Source organism: Lolium perenne, chromosome 4 (assembly GCF_019359855.2).
Source record: "Lolium perenne isolate Kyuss_39 chromosome 4, Kyuss_2.0, whole genome shotgun sequence".
NCBI lineage: Eukaryota > Viridiplantae > Streptophyta > Magnoliopsida > Poales > Poaceae > Lolium > Lolium perenne.
The window spans coordinates 264,842,947-264,865,121 of NC_067247.2; the positions used below are offsets into that span (position 1 = coordinate 264,842,947).

Genomic DNA, 22,175 nt, shown 5'->3' on the forward strand with positions numbered 1-22,175 from the left:
TAACTACTTCAGACGTCAGTATATAGGTTGTTGACTTCAAACGGGCACTTTTGCTAGCATATATAACATAACAACTTATTTTTCTAAAAAAGATCATATAATGTATCGACGGATTCAACATAAAAACAAAACCAGGTAAGATGTAGCCACATAATGAGTCTTCCACTTTATGCCAGAAGGGATAGTATATGCAGGAAGTATTACTCGGTAAATCCTGTCACATTGCAAGTGAAAGAAACAAATTCAACGTGTCTTAACAAATTACTATATAACGTATGGTATGTCTTCCCTTCATACTCCCTATACTACACAGCTACACTACATATTGCATGATCGAGCCAGAGATGAATCTGTAAAACTATAAACATAATGTAGATGCTATTTAAAACTACACAGTGATTCTCCCTATCTACTCCTTTCCGTTTGATTTGCTAAACAAATTTTTGCAATGACAAAATTAATCATTTTTAGAAAGGAATTTGAACCAAACAAAATAGAAACTGAAATGTGCGGTTCTTTGTAAATATAAAAAGATCTTATGTTTGCATTGGATCACGGGTGATGATCATAGGACCTTTGAGCGTCTCCTTTGCATGCAACAACATATGCCAGCAAAGAACAAAATCTGGTCGAAACAAAAGCCAAGCATAAGAAAACCCACAAAGCATCAGCGATAGCAAACATAATGGTCAATCGGTTTCTTCCAAAGAATAAATGTATACGAGACATGATAAAATTCAGACCGTTCAACAGCTAGCTAGGCCTTGCCTCCTCTAGTACTGCTGCAAGCTCATGTTTATGTAGCTTATTGCAGGAGGATTCAGAGTTCTCATCTTGCCTGCAAAGAAATGAAGAAAACTGTGAGAAAGAGCTCAAAACCACACCGCACCTCTGGCTTTCATGCCGATTAGCACGTCTTTCAAGCCTAAAATCATCTACAAGAACAAAAAGATTTATTTTCCACGAGAAGTCATGGACAGCGTATTAGCAAAGTTCATATGTGATTTCATAGGTAAATGGGTGTTCTGTATAGGAGATGCAGAGCTAGATGAGCTCCTAATCCTGATTGGGTTTCCGCTCACAGATTTTCCAGGAGAGTCTTGCCGAAAATTCCATTAGTTGCTTTGATTAAGCAACTGCAGTAAGTATTCAGTCTTTTCATCTTGAAAGACTTGCAGAAGTACCAGGGATCATGATTTTGACAACAATTTGCAAAAGGTTTCACAAACAATCTTTACTATTAAATGGGAGTTGGTCGTTTGACACTTAACGCACTTTGGTGGTCGTCATTGAGAGCATCCTGTACGTCCAATCAATCTCACGGTCTCTGCTTTCGTCAGATCTAATTAGGAAACAATCTCAGACGATATCAATCAAATCTGCATAAGAATTAAAATACTTGCCAAAAAAAATTAATGTTTCCCACAATCTCTCGTCCTTTATATAATGAGGAAACAATATCAGACGTGATATCAATCAAATCTGCACAAGCATTAAAATACTTGCCAAAAAAATTAACCTTTCCCATAATCTCTTGCCCGTTATAAAAATATTAATTATTAGCGCTAAAAAATACCTGTAATTAACATCTCAGCCTTTTATTCGGTGACGTAAAAGGAAAAAAATATTCTCCTGCTGCATGCGTTTCTATTTTGCATGCATCCATACTTTAATCTCGCTCGCAAATTGGGAAGTTATGGATCGGAAAATTTCTATATAAGATCTGGTCCAAAATCCTATTAGCGTGGACCAACTCTAATGAACCATGTGGGGCGCTCTCAATCTCAAAGTGCATGATGCCTGATTTTAGGTAGCTCTAAATCTTATACATATTTTTTCTTTCGCCTAGCATTTGACTGGTATATGATGAAATACGATATATTGCATCCACATGGATGGGTGATTCCTAGAGGCGTGCCCGTGACACATTGTGGCATCTTCCTGTTGCTGCATCACACCGCCGACAAGGAGCGGTAAGGAAATACAACTCAAACGGTGTGCCAAGCCGCCACCGACTCTTTCATGCTTTATGGTTCGTGTCGCTTCTCTCATATAAATGTTCATATTTGTGTCACAATTTTGTATTTCGTTGTTGTCAGCATGAGCGTAAGTACAGACTCTTAGGCATCATGTATGTGAATCATTGAATCGCCTCGATATCGTAGTCATGAATCCTTACCGGATCTTGTCGCCAACACTTGGCGGCAGCCGCTTTAACTACATCAGTGTTGTGTGTGGATTTGGTCGTGCCGCAACGCTGCTTGAGTTGGCCGATCGGGTGCATAAACAATCGATGTATAGTATCATATCTGTATAGGCATCAAACGCTTACCCGAGGGAGTCATATGTCAGCGATTACAGCGGTTAATGAGAAAATCTGCCGTGGGTGTCTCCATCCGGTAAATCATGGCGTCGAATGCATGTATATTGTGATTCCTCATGATTTGGGTTGTGCCACCGTGGATATCAGAGCTTGTGTTTCAGCTTCACAATTACTGATCACTTTCTTTGATTTTAGGTTCAAAAGAATATTGATTTTAGGTGTATTTACTATGTGGTACCAGTGGAATCGAAAGGCGAAGTGCTTCTGGTTGTACCTTCTTGCGTGAGCTATTCCTTCCTATAATTTCGTCCTAATTTAATTCATATTCATTTGAGGCCTGAAAGGTAGATTCCTACACTAATCTAACTTGTATACGACAAGTATGGTTTGGATGGTCTGAAGCTTCCTACACCAACGAGTAGCAAGCCTCACCTGCTCCGTGTTCCACGAGCAATACAACCCGGTGATATTTCTTGTTAACTACTATGTAAAAGATTATATCAATTAACTAGAAATATGATAACTTTCAAATCATCAAGGCTAAAATTGAGGACTGTTTTCAGGCCGTAGATTTTTCCAATATGTGTCCATTGGTGTTCATCATGATTGATTCCCTGCCCAATATTCTGTATTTTCCTCATTTTTTCTGCTCAATTTTCAATGTCGATCTCGATGTAGAGTAAGAGGACCACCAACATTTCTGGTCAATCTTCACCCAACAATCTTGGTGAAGAGTAAGAGGACAATCTTCAATGCCAATCTTGGTGTAGATTTTTTTTAAAAGGCACATACTAATACACACACATGATGGCATAATGTCATGGTGTACAGTAAGAGAATATATAATATGGCCAATGCAAGAGTAGAAAAAAGGTGAAAAGAAATTTGGCAATTTATTATGATCAGGGTGAGACGGGTCAGGGAGATGACCAAATGGGTGGCGCAATGGTATCAAAGATTGCATTGATATGTTGAATAAAACGACATGCACTATGCTAGATGACATAACACAAAGACATAATAGTATGTATGATGACAAAATAATTTATGTGACCGTAGCAACGCACGGGCATTCAACTAGTTTCATTAAGTGTTGAGTCATCCTAACATGAAAAACCAACCCATCGCCCGTAAATACCCATCAGCTATGGTAGAACTTAAGTAGATTTCCTAACACAAAATTCACAATGTGTATTAAGCATTGCCTGAAAGGTCTGACTACTAACACAGGAACTTAACAATATACTTAGGATAGGAATGTTTACGGATGATACTGGATGACAAGCCAAATTCTAGTACCTCAGAGCCTCCAGTGAGCTCACAAAGTTCATGACAACATTAGATGGATATCTCCAAATATGCACATCCAAAGAGATAGTAAAAGGTTTACCCCACTGGGAATCCTCCCTTGGCACGGTGGCTGGGTGAGCATGATGATGCACATGGCTATGAGGAGGACAGCCATAATTATCTTGCCGAGGTATCTCCTTGCGCTTCAGATCAGAGAAGTCCGCGAGCAGGATGGGGTTAGTTCAGCAACGCCAACTCATACACATGCACACACTTAAGTAAAAAAGCTCTTAGCATCAAATGGGCATGAGAAACAGCACAAACTATCATGACTGTCAAGTAGAAATGCATTTTCTGGTTGCACAAGCTAACACGTGAAAGTTTTTAATTAGCATATACCATGCTTCCTCAAATCCTTAGTAGAACTGTTATACATGATTGAATTTTATACAGGTGAGCGGTGTCTGATTTTCAAGCATAATGAAATATCGCGATCTGTTCATGGCTCGTGCTGGTGTATTTCGAGCGAACCACAGTTCTCCGGCTACAAGTGTAACAATTCATAACAATGGCTAATATCAAAGTTATCCGCAAAAAAAGGCTAATATCAAAGTTGTACAGCAATCACATTTTATTGGTTGCTTCTCAGGATACCATCACAACCTTTTCTTCGCTTGATGCATCCTTATGACTGAAAAAGCACACCAGTTTTGGCTTGCCTAGAAATCCTATTTTGAAGGAAAGGAAACTGTGTAAATAATAAACACTATATGATTTTGCACAAATTCGATAATTGATAGGAAGCATTTTTTATCCAAAGAAGGGAAAGCACTCTACAAATTATGTATTGGACTGGTAGCAAGTTTTTAACAAACAGGGGAGACTGTCACATGCCTTATATAATATAAATATGCTTGACGAAAAGAGAAAATCACTAACCTTGACATACAAAAGATTGGCATTCACACATAATGCTAGGTTGCTCAGGAGGGTTCCAGGGAGTTTTGGTCCACCAAGAGATCTCATGTGAGCATCACCGACAATGGTAATGACACTATGACTGCTGAATCTGAAACAGTCAATGACACCATTACAAAGTCAGTTACCAAAAATTTCAAGAACATGCTATGAGGTAGAACAGAAACAAAGCCAACAACCGACCATATATTTCCAGCCAGGCCTCAAATATTGACAATGCAATTTTGCAACTTGTGCTGTAAGGCACCTGGAACAAACAAAAAATTCAACATGCCAGAATTATACACTCCAATTGTTCTATACAGTTACATAATAGGTCGTGCTCAATTGAAGAATACAGTTGTTAGCAGTCAAAAAAAAAAGAATACAGTTGTTGCATATTATTCAATACAGTTTCCATTTCAGAAAAGTCTTGCCAACTCCGTATGTATGGATGTGTTGTTTAAAAGAAGTAAAACGTGCTACTTAAAAGAAGCAAGCAAGAGAGCTTCTTACGATTTTCCTCAAATAACTGGTAGTCTGTCCAATTGAGTTCTTAACATCTTATCTTAGTGCAGAGAATGAATCACTTTTGCTATGGTTGAGTACCTGGCTTTAGGAGAGGTGGATCCCGTCAGAATTGTTGGATCCGATCAAAGGGAAGAGGATCCCGTCGCAGGGAGATTCCGTTGCTCGTGCGGCCATAGCGTGATATTGACGCTCTGAGATGCCACTGCTAGTGTTGTTCGTGTCTCGCCACCGCGCACCGCGTGCTACTGCTGGTGGTGCCGCTGCCTGGGTCGTTGAGGTTTGCGGCAGCTGGTCGTCGGCAGGATTGGTGGAAGATGACAGGGTAGGTGGGGCAAGGGCGGCTAGGCCTGGGCGTTCGGTTTTAACCGAAAATTCGGTTCGGTTTTTCGGTTTTTTTGATAATTCGGGTAATAAGAAATGAGAACCGAAATTATATCGGTTTCCTAATTAATTTGTAATTCGGTTATATGAAAATTCGGTTCGGTGTTCGGTTTTTAACCGATTTAACCTAATTTTGACAAAAAAAATAACAAGTCGAGTACGTATGATGGCACGCATTAGCTTGGCAGTTGCTGAGTTGCCGTGACTAGGAGCTAGATCCAGGTAAGACAAGGACTATTGAGCACGTATATACTATCAGTGCTCCTCCTAACTCTAGAAACCATACGACCATGTAGTAGCAAACTACTCGTACATAACTAGATGAAGCAAAATGAAATTAGACATATGCTTATATACATGTACTAATTTTTTTGGAGGAACTTGTATACATATACTACGTGTATGAGGCTGCCTTTAATTTTTTTTAGGTACGTGGAGTTTGGGACTTTGGCCTGCTTGGAGTTCGGTTGTTGGGCAAAGAAATTAGTTCGAACGTTGACAGTGAACACCTGTATAAGACGATTATGCTATCTGTTAACGGTATATCGGTTTTTAAGGTTATTTCGGTTAATAGATGGTCAAAACCGAATTTGTTAATATAAATTCGGTTTTTCATATTTAAGCACCGAAATTGTTTTCGGTTCATTCGGTTTCCGTGTATTCGGTTTCGGTCCCGGTTAGTTCGGTTCGGTGTTCGGTGCTCGGTTTTTCATGCCCACCCCTAGCGGACGGGATATTGGCGATAGCGAGCTCGAGGAGACGGGGGAGTGGGAGAAGATGCAGCGCCGGAGAGGACGGGCGAGGTGGTCGCAGCGGCGGCGGCGGCGGTGGTGGGGAGGGCGAGCATGCGAGGGGGCATCGACGAGCGAGGTCTTCGTGAGGGTTTCCTGTTCGGGGCAGGCCCACTTGTTCGGAAAGTGTTGTGGGAGGGTAAAATAGTCAGATAAAAATATGTAGGACGAAAACTTCAACCGGAGGAAACAGAACCAGTTCCTTCTTTTTAGATAGTAGAGATAGAGATAGAGATACCGATGATCTTGATACCAATACACAAGGTATACCTTTATCTTCATGGCATCCATACTTGAATCCAACACATGGAGTACAAGTAGTACCTATGGAATATTCCTTCATATAAACTCAATAAAAACATTAGTCCATAGGAATTGTCATTAATTACCAAAACCACACATAGGGGCAATGTACCCTTACAGGAGTGCTATACATCGACCCGCTCGATGTATAGCACATGCCGCACACCCCACGGTAGGTGTTGGGTCGGCCCATTTTGTTTTTTTCCTTTTTAATATTTCCTGTTTTATTGTATTTTTTAAATTTAAACTTTTTTCAAAACCTATTTTTTATTGAACATTTTTTCGAGTATGAACATATTTATAATTAGAGTACTTTTTAAAATATGGGGATTTTGTTTTCCAGAAGATGACATTTTTTAAAATGTGAACATTTTTTGTTATAAATATTTTTCAAATCTGAACATTTTCCGAAAAGTTAACATTTTTCAAAATCTGAACATTTTACAAAAAGTTAACATTTTTCAAAATCTGAACATTTTTTGAATTTGAATATTTTTAAAATCTGAAAATTTTAAAATTTTAAAATTTGAACATTTTTAAATTTGATTATTTTTTAATTTGAGCATGTTAAAGTTTTGAACAATTTTGAAGTTTGAACAGTTTTCAAATTTGAACACTTTTTTAAAATTTGAACATTTTAGGAATTTTAAGAAAAATGAAAAATCTCTACTATATTAAAAGGAGGAACTTGTTCTGTTTCCTCCGGTCGCTGTTTTCGTCAAGCATATTTTTAATAAGACCATTTTACCCTCCCACCTAATCTACATCACCAGAACAATAAGTCAAGATTTTGGTCGCCAACTTGGGCCAAATGGGCCAGTAATATAAGGAAGTAATTATAATCAGGCAGATAATCTGACATACCAGGCGGGTATCACTATTCAAAGGAGGACGTATCAGGCAGGTAATCTCACATATATGGAAGCACACAGCCCAGGTTAAATGCCACGTATCAGGCTCCTGACACCAATCACGCATATTAGGCTCCAGGCACCAATCACGCATATCACGCACCATGCAAAGGAGTACTACACACTACCATATATGAGATTACCTGCCTCGACCCCTACCAGTAATATCTCGGGCATTCCAGGCTCCAGAATCAGAGCGTTTTGCATCAGAATTTTGCCATCTTCAGCCTAGCCGCCTAGGGACTACCATACCAATGCAACTAAGCCTTGGACTCGTACCCTCGCTTCGTCTGGAATCCCCCTTGTAACTTCTTCTTTTCTAATAATCTGCATCAAAGCTTTCACTTGTTAATTTTACTGATACATGTGTTCCTCTCATTTCTCAGACATGTTAGTTTCAGATTTGTTGAAGACATGCACACCTACAGCTATGGTTGGGTGACGACCGCGAAAATGTTCCTTTCCAATATTTCTAGATTTCTTAATTTGGAACACCTCTGTAACATGAGTTCAGCTATCTCGTGTGAATCCAGGAGCTACAACTTAGAAAAGTAGATGAATCCTGGAGCTACAGTTTAGTGTCCAGTGATAACAATACTAAATAAGAACTCCTCGAGATACTTTTTCTTGAGATTTCTCAATGATTTAGATACTGTGGATCTGCAAAGCGGCCTCCATTCAGGATGTATTAAGGACTCATGACAGCAACGTAGGAAGTAGGTAATGTCTACTTTCAGGTATGCCCGCTCTACAAGTTTACATGTCTCAGTAGGTCACTACAGTAGCTACAAATCAGTATTAAGTAGGTGATGAGCGATGCTTGAAATTCATTTTGTCTTCCCTTTTATAGAGTGACTACAAATCAGTTTTAGATGAACTATTAACATCATGTCGCACCTGTAGCAAGAAATGGTTTCAAATCAGTTTTAGTTTCATATCTCTACTGTGATATGATTCTCTACTGAAAATTAAAATTGCATGTATCAATTTTGACCCACTCCTGGCTGTGATTTCATTAATACCTTCATAAAAGCTGCCGGCGATTTTTCCGGTGGACCGGTTTGAACAGCTCGACGTGGTGCGGAAGATCACCTCCAACACGCTAGCTTCCCACGTCGTGCATCCCACATCGGGTACGTGGCTGGAGACTGAGGCCACGGGATACGCTCTCAGCTCGCCTAGCGCGATGACGCCATTGACCGCCTCAGCCGCGCCACGACCAGAAAGTAGGTTTTCACTGCAATTGTGAAATAATAGCCTAATGATATACATACACCACCGCTTTATTTCTTTCCAAATCTAGATACATGTAGTTGCATACCGTCTTAAGCACCATTCATATGTATCTTATGTGCTACTTCAAACAGGATCAGAAGATAGATAAGGAATGGCGGCACGAGACACCCCTATGAGGGAGCTTTTTACTGTCCTATACCACAAGATATCTTTTTGCATTGCTTTGTTCATCGTTACAGGATTAAAATCACAGGAAACGTTTTTTTAATAAAAATGCAGTGCTATTTATTTAATATCATAACTCGCATATTAGGGGCTTAATTAGTGTCCCTACTCCAGAGTTTAACTTAGGGTAATCAACCACGGTACGCAAAGATCAACATAGTAAGAACGGTTTTGAACAATATGGGTTCTTGGTTTACTTGTTGCTGTAATTCCCCACTTCTCTGTGACCCTGTTTGCACTGGTTTGTACACATGCGATAGTGGCTGTGTTGTTTACCATTGTTACAAGTACATATCCCATCTTCAAGAACTGTTATCTTTCATTTGTTCCAGTGCTTCGAGTATGTTCTAATTGTTGGACCAATTCATCTTGATTTATGCTCATAAACCAGATTTCGATGAGAATTGGTATTTTTAAATCAAATTGTCCATAACGATTTAAAATCTCTATAAATGTTCGAAAGTTTTCTCTTGTTATCAGCTATGTTCCTATGTTTTGCAGACTTCACAGAAGAAGCAAGCCGCTGTAGATGTTCTTTGTCACTATTCACAATTTGCTATGGTGTGCATTGGTGAGGGAGTTTTCCCAACTGATCTCTGGTTGTGTCATATGAAGGTATATTTCCTATCTTGTAACTAATGTGGTTTGTAACTGTTGCACGTTTATTACCATCATTTTTAATGTCTGTCCTAAGCATGTGAGTACTTGGTCTTGTAATAATGTCTTCTTCGGGTGCTTGTGACTACTTTTCCCAAGAATGCATAGGTCAAGGCCTTTATATACTCAGCAGGGCGATGTAGCTTTTATATATGAGAGCAATTGTTACTGCTCGAGCATAAGTTATGTGCATCATGGACTTGCAAGTTGTTAGATATTTTCCCAACAGACATTCACATAACTTATGCATGGCTAATATCTTCATAAACTATCTTAGTACCTCTCCCAAAAGGTAGTGCAGTTTAGAAATGTCGTGTAGAACAAATAATAAACTATTCAGACTTCTATTTTGTTGCATAAAATTACTGATGACGAGCTACTGTTTTACCATTTGATATATCATCTACAAGATTTAAATATTTTATGAGGACTTTTAGTGTACCCAGAAATTAATGTGAGCCATTCAATTTGGCCGATCGAGCGGTTGCTCAGCGATCGTACTCCACCGCCAGCCCCAAGAGTACCAAAGAAAAATCGGACGGAAACTCGTGGAGTACCTCCACCGGAGGGGCAAAATATAATGGTAATTCCTCCTCATGGACACATATTACTCCGTATTTGCCTCCTGCTAGGGGTATTTCTGTGTTTTTGTTTGCCTGAGGGTTTTTTCGGCGTTAGTCATCCCGGTGAACCGTTCGTGTCAAATCGCCACACTTCGTGGCCGAAACCCTAACGGAGCTCATCCTGGCGGCGTCGGGTGAAATGGAAGGCGAGCCGACCGGGCAGGGAGACGAGGCGCCGCGCGGCCTTGTCGTCCAGCCCCCCGACGGATGGCCGCCAATGATGATCGGCTCCCTGCGGCGGCGTGGTGAGGGGGAAAGGGGAGAGCGGTCGTGGCGGCCAGGTTGTCGGCTCCCTCGACGGATGCGCGTTGACGGGTGGGCGGGAGCAGGTGCCCTCTTCCCTCGTCTCCTCACCAACCTCAGGTTGCTGACAGAGAGGTCGGGACCTCGTGTATACGCGTGCAGTTTAGTGTACAAGAGCAGGCAGAAGGTATTCCTGGAGCTGGACCTGGGTAGAGTGGCTGTGTCAGCTAGGTGTCCGGCTCCCTCGACGGATGCGCGCTCCTGCATCAGTACTACCAGAGCCGTGATGGACATCGAGGAGTATTTAACTGCACAAGTATAGATGTAAGACTTTTGCTGAATGTAAGACTTTTGCTGCATAAGTATAGATGTAAGACTTTTGCTGAATGTGTGTGTTTGATGGGATTTTGGATACTGTCTGCGGCCCAAGTTGAATTACAGTATCATTCAGCAGTTAGTGTATCCAATGTAATTTTTGTCGCAATGCTAGTGCATCTATGTGCAGACTTGTTCCAAAATTTGGAGAATTTAACTGCACAAATTCATACTACATAGTTGCTGCACTTTATTCCAATTTCAGCACACGTGACATGCAGTATATTTTTTACACCCAAGGACTGATGGGTAGTGTTGTTTCCATTTTCAGTTCTGGAGAATTGAAAGTTTGACATAATGGCAGGCTTGGAGGATGGATGGTTTTAACGCCAGCCTAGAGGATATAGAAAAATAACACATGATGGTGAGCCAGATGTTTGCAAGGGAGGAACAATGTTACGAACACTATAGCATGTATTCCATCTTTTTTTCTCTGTGCATAGCAACAAAAGTTACAGAGGCTGTTTTATCAGCAGGATTTAGAACAGAGGTTATCATCTCAAACCCAAACATGTTAAGAGGAATGATCTTTGAACACAATGTTCAGCAAGAATACTCCTTCTGTCAAGTTTGTTTGGCAAAGGTTGTACATTACCCTGTGTGTTTCGCATATTGATAGTTGAAAATGTCCATTCTCAAATTCGTGAACATACAACAGCGATTAGTGTCCATCTCACTTCCCTGCTAGAAGTGGTCTTGTGTGTATACTATACACATACGTTCTTCAGAAGTTTCAATTGGTTACCATTTGGTTCTCCCCTCAGGAAGGAAATGTACTAAAAAGGTACCATCAATACTGTTTTCCTGGTAGTCCTATTATTTTTGTCACGAATTTTCCTGTCAAGGATGCAAGGACATAGCCTCAAATAACTGCCAGTTTGGTCCACTCGACTGTTCGTTGATGGATGTTCAGGAAAAAAGCTTTTACACATTCGGCTTTATTATCATGTTGCTTTGCTGATTATGTGATTAAGGATACAAATTAATTAAACTATCTCCTGCTATGTGTCAAAGATCTATATGTTCCAAAATGCTGGCTTTTTCAGCACGTTGTTAGTTCAAATATCAAAACCAAGTATAACCAAGCCTATTTGTATGTGAAAAAATGAATTGTACATGTTGACGTCTTCCTTTAGAACTATGTTTAGTTCTGCACACCGTACACGCAGTTCAAAACAGAAAACTTACACCGAAAAAAAAATACTCAACAGGCTGCCAAGTAAGTTTATGTAGCAAGAGAAAAGAGGTTGTTCCGAAGCTGTTTGACTGTGCTTCCTCCCCCATGAAGTTACTCACCGATGCCCTGCCGCGCGCATGGCATCATATATCTTGACAAAGTCAGAACCTATATCTTGGCAAAGTCAGAAACGTGTGATGATATTAAAAAATTATTTTTCTTGTATAAACTTGCAAATGCCTCACTTCACCGCAATGGGAGGCACAGATTTGAGTACATTTCCTTCCTGAGGGGAGAACCAAATGGTAACCAATTGAAACTTCTGAAGAACGTATGTGTATAGTATACACACAGGACCGCTTCACGGCAGTGAATTCAATGAACCAACAGCGCCTGCAATATCGATATGTGCCTGCCTGCCGTCCGGCCGGTGTCACGATGTCTTGCCTGCTGAGTGCCGACGGCGATTACAATGATTCTTCCCTCTCCAATCCCCTGCCCAGATAAATGCTCAAATTCCTCAGCGAATACTTCACGTGAACACACGACCCAGCTAGGTACAAAAATTAATACTGATCAGGCTTTGGTCTATATGAGGAATCGATGAGACGGAGATGGCAATGCAAATCTTCGCAATACACAGAAAGTCACCGTCTCTAGCAGACTACACAAGTAGAGGAAGTATGAACCGGATCACGGGGCGTAGGCAATCAAGACGGAGGTTCCGCGCAGCGGGGATCCTCGATCGGGACGAAGGCGGAGACCCGGAGACCGCGTGCATCGGGGAAAGACGGACCTTAGACCAGGAGGCCGGAGGCGGCGACGCGATAACACCGCAACGCAAACCCAATCGGGCTCTCCTGGCTCCCCCTCTATCGGGCTCTCCTGGCTCCCCCTCTATCGGGATGGAGGATAAAAGTGCAAAATACCTTTTGGCCCTTTCAGAAAAATATATTACACAATTGTGCTCCATCACGAACGGTCAGATCGGTCTAGTACTCCACTTAAAGTTTTGGAGTACCAGGGTACCGTAAAAATCCTCTATTTTATTTCCACAAGATTTACACAAATGCATGGTGCCGCTATTTCACATGAAAAAAAATCACATGCATAACCTATCTGAAGAAACTGCATGCATTGACTAATTTGCAAGGTGTCTTCACTTTTCATTGCAGTGAGCATTGCTTCCAATCAAGTTTGTTTTCTACTTGCTCAAGAAATGAATCAGCAATTTAATTAAGTCTTTGTGAAATCAAAACAACAACGAATAAATGTAGAGGGACTAAAAACGTTGCAAGTGCTTGCCCCAACTTACAGAATCTATGCACGAAAGGATCAGGTCAAATATGAGGACCAGTTTCTTTGCAGCCAACCTCTCGACATTTCAGCACCGTTTTGCACCAGTTTACTTATTTTAGCTTCACTTGTATGTACTCGAGACTATAATTTTTTTTATTTTTTTTATCCTACTACAAACTGAAATATTTACTAACTTACCCGCCAAAAACTATTGGATCCATTATAGCCTATGAAACATTTTATAAAAGGGAATAGTAAAAAAAAAATTACACCCTCCTTGCGGTAAAAGATGTCTTAGATTTGTCTAAATTTGGATGTCTGAAGAGCGAAGTCAGTGTTTTCTCATGGTGTCAAGATTCTCATAATCCCGGATGCTGGTAATAAAAAACTCTATTGGTACATGCACCAAGAATGTAGTCTGCCAAGAGATCCTTACATTCTTGGTAAAATATATTTTGCAGTTATACCTTTCGTAATCATAGCTGTATCTATTTTGATGTATAATTTAATTTAGAATATAATTTGTTTTTTGCAGATCAACTTCAATTGTGGTATTCCATGATGTTAATAGGAAATGACCGGGGGTCAGGTGCGGGTCAGCTCTCGCATGTAGGAGTGCAACTCGGGTGGAAGAAATGCATGTTCTGAGGCTTTACTTGTCACATAATTGAGTGGGGTTTTGGACCGAGGAGTCAGGCATGCACCTAAAATACATATTCAGAAGTGTCGTGTGCAAACTCCTCATACTGCAAGATTATGTTTCCATGTGTTAACTATTATTTTGAATTTATTTTATTGTTGGTCTTGAGACCAAGTTCCGTGTCATCTATTTGCGGGCGCTCACTAATGGTTGGTGTTTATATTTTTAACAACGTTGTGTTTCTCTATCTATGTTTGTTACCCGTGGCAACGCACGGGCATTTTACCAGTAAAATAAAAAGAGGCAAAATCAGAAAACAAACAAAAAAGAAAGATAAAGAATAAACAGAAAATGAAAAAAGAAGAAAAACCTAAATGGGCCGGGCCCTATACCCTACCAGGATCCGCCCGCAAAACACGCACAGTGCTTCCTTTCCTTGTGCGCATGGCCCATCTGTGCAGGCCACAAGGCCCATCCAGCACGTGCCCTCCTTGGAAGGCCAAGGCCCAGAGCAAACAGACAGCAGCCGGCACTCTCCACTCTCCCCCGACAAAATTATCCACACACACGCCTCCGCTCTCCACTCTCCGAGCTCGCTCGCACGCCGGCCGAGCACCGCCACCAGGCGCCATGGCCTCCTCCTTCCTCTCCCTGCGCCTCCCCACGCCCTCCCCTGCACCCGCGCCCTCTCCTTTCTTCTCCCCGACCCCCCTGGTCCGGTCCGCGAGGTGCGGCGCGCCGTCCTCGGCCCTTGTGGCGCGTGTTTACGGTTTCGGGTCGGCGGCGGGGGCTCCGTCGCCGTTGTTCAACCCGAAGGGCGACCCGTTCCTGTCCACGCTGGCCGCTGCCTCTCCGGAGCGCCTCGAGGCCGCTGCGGGCGGCGAACACCGCGGCGAGGACCACCTGCCGTTCCTCGAGATCTTCCAGAACGCCAAGCTCATGTCGTCGCCCGCACAGGTGGCGCTTACTCTCTACTATTTTGTGAACTTGCTTCCATGCATATGCACGCTTTCATGATTTAATTCTGCAATTGCAATTGCTGAAGTGTATTTTTAGCTAAGCTTTGCTTAACTGAAATTGGCAGGTGGAACGTTCTAGCAGCTCATACAGTATGCACAGGCCTAGAAGGCCTCCCCCAGATTTGCCATCATTGCTTCTACATGGTCGAATTGTTTACATTGGCATGCCGGTATGAATTTGCACCAACGTTCACAGCTTTTGTTCGTCGTACTTCTGCATTTTGAATTCGTGGATTCCAGATATGGTCATAAGAAAGTATGTGTGTGTCAATTGATTAACTTGGATACATTGTAGACAGTTGGATTAAATGTTATATCCTGAGCTATCAGACAATGAAACCACTGCTGTACTGGTTCATGTTTGTATTTTATCTCCTTGCATAGGCGCAGACAATAAGACAGGCTGCAATACCATGAGCCCTGTTTGGAAAAAGCCAAATACACCAGGTGCTTTGGAGTTTTAACAAATCTTTAATCCTCAATAGTATCTTGTCCTAATTCTTAAGATCGTTTAGTATTCACAAATTTATATCAATTCTAAAGGGCTATTATATTGCTTAATCAAGCATAAGGTTGGGATTTGACCTGTACATCTCTGATTTTGTGATAGTGTACTGTGCACACTAAACCTATAATTATACAAAATTTACTCCTGAGTTGGTGTGATAAAGATCTCACCATTTCCAGTAAATAGGACATGTTTCACCAATTAAATTGGAGACTTTTGGTCCCAGGGTACAATACATATAGTTTGTACCATAGTTTCTTCCATGTATCCAGTATCCGGAAGTGGCTCTATAGGCAATATATCCTGCATATAGCCCATTTTAAGCATCTACTTAAGAATATTCATTAGTTTGTCCTCTGGAGTTGTTGGCTAATTCCCCTTCTATGTTGAACTGCAGCAGAATTTTCCTTACTAATATATACTCCCTCCATTCTCTTTTAGTCTACATTCTAGGAAAAATCAGACAATTTAGTAGTGCATTTATTAGGACTACTTAAATTGGTAAACAACCAATCCAAGCTATATTGAAAATAGTGACATCCAATAGATAAAGGAGGACCACTTCGTTTTCCGTATTCTGTTGACTAAAAGCTAGAATCAGTATTTCAGAACAAATTTTAAGCCTAGAATGCAGAGTATTTCAGAACGGAGGGAGTAGTTTACTAAATTCTATTGATTTGATGCTATGTCAGTGCCTGTTTTCAGTATTCATATGCTTCAATAATGTTTTCTTGGATATCCTGCAGTAGCTAAATTGATATGTATTATAGACGCTTAGTGTATTGTTTTTGTACAACATGCTATAACATAACCTCATGAGATTATCTCTTCTTGCTTTGGTAGTTGGTTCCAGCAGTTACTGAGCTCATTGTTGCCCAGTTGATGTACCTTGATTGGATGGATAGTAATGAACCTGCATACATATACATCAACTCAACAGGAACAGCTCGTGATGATGGTGAACCAGTAAGCAAACTTATCTTGTTCAATTGAAATTTCATCATGGTTGACTATGTTTTGCAAAATCATGATTAAGTATCTTATTAAAAATATATATTATTTACACCATGCTAAATCTGACAAATTGTGAGGTCTTATGTAGACTTTTTGTTCATTGTCATGATAATCAAATTGTTCTTAGTGTAGTTCCTTGAATTTTCTTAGGTTGGGATGGAGACAGAAGGCTTTGCTATCTACGATGCAATGATGCGGATGAAAACTGAGGTGACGTATTCTACATAGTAGTTCAGTATTAATTATAATCATTTGGTATAAATTGCTGTGTTATAAGATCTCCCAGAAACAGTTATGGCCTAATGAAGGCGAATGGCCAAATATAATAACATGTAATACCAGATTGCAATCTGGATCAAAATTGCCCTATGTCTATTTTGGCTGGTGTTTATTAACGGATTGTCTTTGATCACTTTTTGAACCATCCAGAACATGCGAAAGATGAATCAACCTTGTTCTTATTATCTATGCATACATTCAGCAAGAAATTGGTCCTAACATCAAACAATAAACTGGCCACTTATTTCAGTACTATTTGATTGGGGCACCAATTTAAAACAAAATATTAAAAAAAAAACTGTTGATATAGTCTATGGAGTGTGTTGGAGATAATTTTTGGAGAACCATGGAGCCACGGCTCCACTCTCCCTTGCCGTCAGATATTTCCTCGAGATATTTGATGTGTTACTGTGGCGTAGGTTGTGTAGCTACACGTTCAGGGTAGGTTGCACTTGATTTGTTACCCTGGTATTTTGAACTGGGGAAGACCCTGTTTATGCTTGACATAATATTAGGATGAGCTGTTTGTGTTTGTAGAATTGATCATTAGTCCATTGCACTCTGTAAATTTTGTAGATACCAACTATTTTCCACATATATGATTCCTATGATGGATCTACTATTTGTTCTTCAGGTCCACACACTTTGCCTAGGAGCTGCAGCAGGTCATGCTTGCCTTGTACTTGCAGCAGGAAAGAAAGGAAAACGATATATGTTTCCTCATGCCAAAGGTAGTAAAGTGGGACTATGGATTAGTTTATCTGTTGGTTGATTCCTGCTAATGAAAACATACTTGTACGTCAGCTTTGATTCAGCAACCTCGTATTCCTTCATATGGGATGATGCAAGCATCTGATGTTGTTATTCGTGCGAAAGAGGTATGAGATGTGTCTTCAGTTCTTATTAGTTTGTCCCCTTGAATCTAACGTATATGCTAAGCAAACGATGGGGCATTTGCATATGGCCGCTTGTAATACTTTTTCTATGCAAGCATTCAAGCATTTTCCTTGATTACATAGATAAAAAAATCACATCGAAGCTTTGGTTCTAATTTAAGAATATCTCAGTACTGAAATGAATCCATAATGGTGACCTGGTGATGCAATCTTTGTCCATGCCATTGTTTTTTGGAATTTAAACTATTGGGTAAACCAGGACAGATGACATGTTTGGATGTTACCTAGTATTGAGTATATAAACTTCTCCACATGAAACTGAATCATTGTGTGTAGTATTTTATTTCATTTCCAAGATTCATGGCTCATTTTGAGTCAAGACCTTATACTTTGTCATTCGCTTCTTGTAGGTCGTGCACAACAGGAACACCTTGGTCAAACTTTTATCAAGACACACTGGAAATGTATGTGCAACTTGTAATTATTTATTTGGACCACTCTTTATGTTCATTTCAGCTGGAATATAACACTTCCCTTACCAGCCACCGGAGAAAATAGACAAGGTGATGAGAGGTCCATTCTATATGGATTCCTTGAAAGCCAAGGAGTTTGGGGTCATTGACAAGGTATTATAATCTTTTTATCCAAGGAAACATAAGCAACCATCCTCTGTGATGCGCTTGTGCAATCAATGTCCAGTCTAGACACCGAATCAACATTAAAAATTCTGGAAAAAATGATCATGTGCCATGTAGAATTTTTTTACCCTTGTAAATTCCAAATTCAAAATGTATTAGAACAGACAAAAATGGTTGTTTGTAATAAATAGTAAGTTCTCTCATTTTTTATTAATATAGAATGAATTTGCACTCGAAGCTTTTCACATGTATTAGGTAGAGTACACCAAGCATTTATATAGTTCTTTTTTTCTGTTTTTCATGTTAATTTTATTTATGAACCATACACAACATATGCATGGTTCATCAAGAAAGGATGATCTCATAGCATGTGTTGCATTTATCAATAGTTCTCTTAACCATTGTTCTTGTGCCGCTGTTGGCATATGTGGAGTTCTGTCTGAGTAGATGCTTGCTACTTATTGTGTAGGCAGTCATAGTAAGATTGCACAGTGGTTGTTACGGACCTTGTGAGTCACACATTGGTTGTTACACGCTAAATCATATAGGCTGCCCAGGGTCTTGCTTTCTATGCGCAAATCCATAAACCCTTGATCTTGTGTGATGCCAGATCCTTTGGCGCGGTCAGGAGAAGTACATGTCTGACATGCTCTCCCCTGAGGATTGGGATAAAGTTGCTGGAGTAAGAGGCCCTGGCGGAATGTGAAGTTGTACACTGGATTCTGGATACCAAGTAAGTTTTCCCGCTGTGCTGCTGTTATTGGGCATTACATTTGTGTTCATTTCGATCCTGATAAGATGTTCGGTGTATAATCGTGCAGGTTAGGCCTCAAAGCTCGCCTCTCAAAAGAAAAGGACCTCTAAACTCACAGGGGCTGAAAGCAGCTATATCACTGAACTGTTGACGATGGCAGCTGGTAACGAGCCGAGGGGTATATGTTGTGCGGACGGGCTAGATTAGAACACGGGCGATCAAGTTACTGTGTGTGCTCTCTGGATTCGTGTTAGCAAGTGTTTTTGGTAGAGTTATAGTTGTTTCTCTGCGTATTTTCCAGTTCAGGTTTTGCTGTTTTGGTACTCGCTGTTAGCGCATGCTGTACACGTTTCATGGGCCCAAAGCTAAGATAGGGGGGAAAGGGCCGAGCTCAGAATGTTTACATTGGTGGACGATATGTACTTGTGCTACAATATCCGATATACTGATGGGCGTTGTGACTCGCAATCATTGCAAAACTGAGCTTTAATAATGCTGGAACAATTCTGCTGGGAGCAGAGTACACCTGCTATCTGCATTTGTGCTTTCCTTTTTTTTGGGTCTAATAATAAACGAGGAGATGTACCCGTGTGATCTGGATGAGGCAGCAGCGTCGTGTATCTGCGTCACCCCGGCGGTGCAAAGGAGCTCGCTTTCACGCATCAGCTGGGGCCGGCCGGCTTTTGGGCACGCCGAGAGGACCCTTCTGGGATCCCTGCGATCGGGTGAGTCTTCCATCCTAAACCTAACTTAACTTGCGGACGCGGATACGCAGCACTGCAGGGACCAAATAGTTTATTGGCACTGATCTCTGTTGCAACATGCTGGGGTCCCGTCCCGTCATGGGTTGGCTGTCCTGTAATCGGCTCCGGACGTGACCGTGACGTGCGGTTCCGGCAACTGCAGGATGCGCGGCGGCGCCGGGTCGGCCGTTCGTTCGCTCGGCCCTCCCCTGACTGATTATCCACAATGTGCCGAATTGGCGATGGATGCGTACGGCGCACCTGCTGCCGAGATTCCTCCCTGCGACCATAATCAATGCTACTGCTACTACTTCCGGTGCTACCTCCTCTTCTCCTTCTGGTACCACTGACTCGTGAGATTGCGTAAAGATAGCATGGCATTGGTTGGGGGAGACCCTGACGGCCCGAGCTGGGATCAGGCGCACATTTAGAAAGGCGCCATCATGGACCGGTGGTGGATGAGAACATGTAAAGCTTGGAAAGAGTATTGTCAACCGCATCAGATTTGGTCGTGGTCACTGTCAAATCAATCGGAAAAACAAGAAAGATTTGGTCACGGTCGGGCTACATTTTAGCTCCAACCAAAAGGGTTCCAGCGAACTGGCTGCAGAATTGAGATAGAAAACACCCTGCTTTCTTTTACCGATAATCCTAGACCTACGGATGGTTTTGACTTACGGAACTTCTACGGACTGACATGCAATGAATTGATTGGCTGAGTTTTGATCGCCTCCTTGAAAACCGGGGCCACGTTCTGATTCTGTGGCTGCTTAGTGCTGTCCGTAAAAAAATTCCGTAGCAGCTTTCCGTAGATGTAGCATTACTCTTCTTTTACAGCTTTGCTACGGCTTCGAGAAAAGAAACCGACATGTGATGTTTTTTTGTTTGTTTTGCGGAGTATATCAAAACGGTCAAAGAATATGAATGGTGATCCTGTAAAATGTGCCGAGCATCTCGACCCTTATTTTTCTAGAAATTATTTCCTCCCCTGAGATTAATGCAACAGATCGAGAGCTCTTGGAGAAAATTGCTCCAAAAGGTTACTTTAGGGACGAATGAGAAGCTTATTGCCTCTTAAACCGCATAAGAGATGAAAAGACGGTGTTCATTATAGGGGATTTAAAGGCGACGTGACTAGATGGTTTCCGTAAATAAAAAAGTCTTGGCGACTTGTAGGTAATGATATCACCAAGCTGTTTTGAAAGTTATAATTGATCAAATCATTCTAGACGGGTGGAATGAAACCGTGGTTGTTCTTATTCCAAAGGTGGTTTCAGAAGAGGGTAACACAATTTAGACCTATTTCTCTTTGCAATGTAATCTATTAGTACAAGATAATCTAAGATGGTGGCCGCAACGCTAATAAGCCTTATTCTTCTACAAATTATTTCCCCCACTCAGAGCACCTTTGTCCCCGGAAGATTAATAACTGATAATGTGCTGGTGGCTTATGAGTGTATCCACGAAATAAAAAAGATAATAAGCGGGCATGCAGAATTGGGTTTTGCGTAGTCAAATTTGATATGCATAAAGCGTATGATGGAGTTGAATGGATTTTTCTTCGTGATATGGTGACCAAGCTTGGGTTTCACTGTCAATGGACTGATCTAGTGATGGAATGTGTAACTCCGGTGACTTACCCTGTCATGTATAATTCACAACCAGTAGAAGGTTTCACCCCTACTTAAGGTATTCGGCAAATAAATATCCTCTCTCTCCCTCTCTCTCTCTCTCTCTCTCCATATTTGTCCCTTATATGCGCAACAAGTCTATTTAGTTGTTTGATGCATGTTGAGAGTTTGATGGCATAAGTGTGCATAAATGCACCATCAGTTTCACACATTTTATTTGTTGATGATTCTTTGATTCTTCTAAAGGCATATTTAAATAATGCAATCTCATTATAGCAAGTCCTTGATAACTATTGTGTGCAAATTCAATAAAATTGGTTAGCGTGGCTGAATCAAACATCTTCTTCGTCATGATGTTGATGTGAAGGTGGAAATATGTGACACTCCAAATATTAATACAAAAGCTCTTTCAAATAAATACCTAGGTCTCCTTGCTCTGGTCGGAAATCTTAGTAGTGATTGCTTCTTTCATTTTATGGAGATTAATTGCAAAGAATAAAAGGGTGGAAGGAGAAGCAACTTTCTGCATTGGCGGGAAAGAGATTCTTCTTAAGGTTGTTGCATGTTTGTGATTAAGCTGCGAAAAAATGTTTGTAAAAAGATTGCAAATGTGATCTCCATGTTTGTTGAGTGATGATGACCAAGAAAAGAAGATGCACTAGTAGTCACGGTGAAAATTATGTTTTCTAAAAACAAAGGAGGTATGTGCTTTCGTGACCTTCATTCCTTTA

The 22,175-nt window shown here is 40.9% G+C and overlaps 1 protein-coding gene and 1 long non-coding RNA gene across 2 annotated transcripts; one reads left to right on the forward strand and one right to left on the reverse strand.

The window, feature by feature from the left end:
• Positions 1 to 509: 509 nt before the first annotated feature.
• On the reverse strand, positions 510 to 4,677 carry LOC127331608 (uncharacterized). The gene is made up of 3 exons (XR_007869900.2): positions 4,553 to 4,677; positions 3,714 to 4,341; positions 510 to 838 (listed from the first exon to the last, which is right to left on the reverse strand). It is a non-coding gene; the product is annotated as an uncharacterized lncRNA (long non-coding RNA).
• Positions 4,678 to 14,504: 9,827 nt separating this feature from the next.
• Positions 14,505 to 19,563, forward strand: LOC127331606 (ATP-dependent Clp protease proteolytic subunit-related protein 3, chloroplastic). Its single transcript, XM_051357781.2, has 10 exons — positions 14,505 to 14,919; positions 15,047 to 15,151; positions 16,333 to 16,455; positions 16,654 to 16,713; positions 17,417 to 17,513; positions 17,587 to 17,660; positions 18,089 to 18,142; positions 18,221 to 18,304; positions 18,927 to 19,049; positions 19,138 to 19,563. The coding sequence occupies exons 1-9, from the start codon at positions 14,593 to 14,595 to the stop codon at positions 19,020 to 19,022; spliced, it is 1,020 nt and encodes a 339-aa protein (XP_051213741.1). The 5' UTR covers positions 14,505 to 14,592; the 3' UTR covers positions 19,023 to 19,049; positions 19,138 to 19,563.
• Positions 19,564 to 22,175: the final 2,612 nt, after the last annotated feature.

Bases quoted from the DNA above. Each gene is read 5' to 3' on its own strand.
- LOC127331606 (XM_051357781.2), top strand. From the start codon at position 14,593: ATGGCCTCCTCCTTCCTCTCCCTGCGCCTCCCCACGCCCTCCCCTGCA. The intron at 14,920-15,046 runs GTGGCGCTTACT...TGAAATTGGCAG, and splicing joins TCATGTCGTCGCCCGCACAG to GTGGAACGTTCTAGCAGCTC. The intron at 16,456-16,653 runs GTAAGCAAACTT...GAATTTTCTTAG, and splicing joins CTCGTGATGATGGTGAACCA to GTTGGGATGGAGACAGAAGG.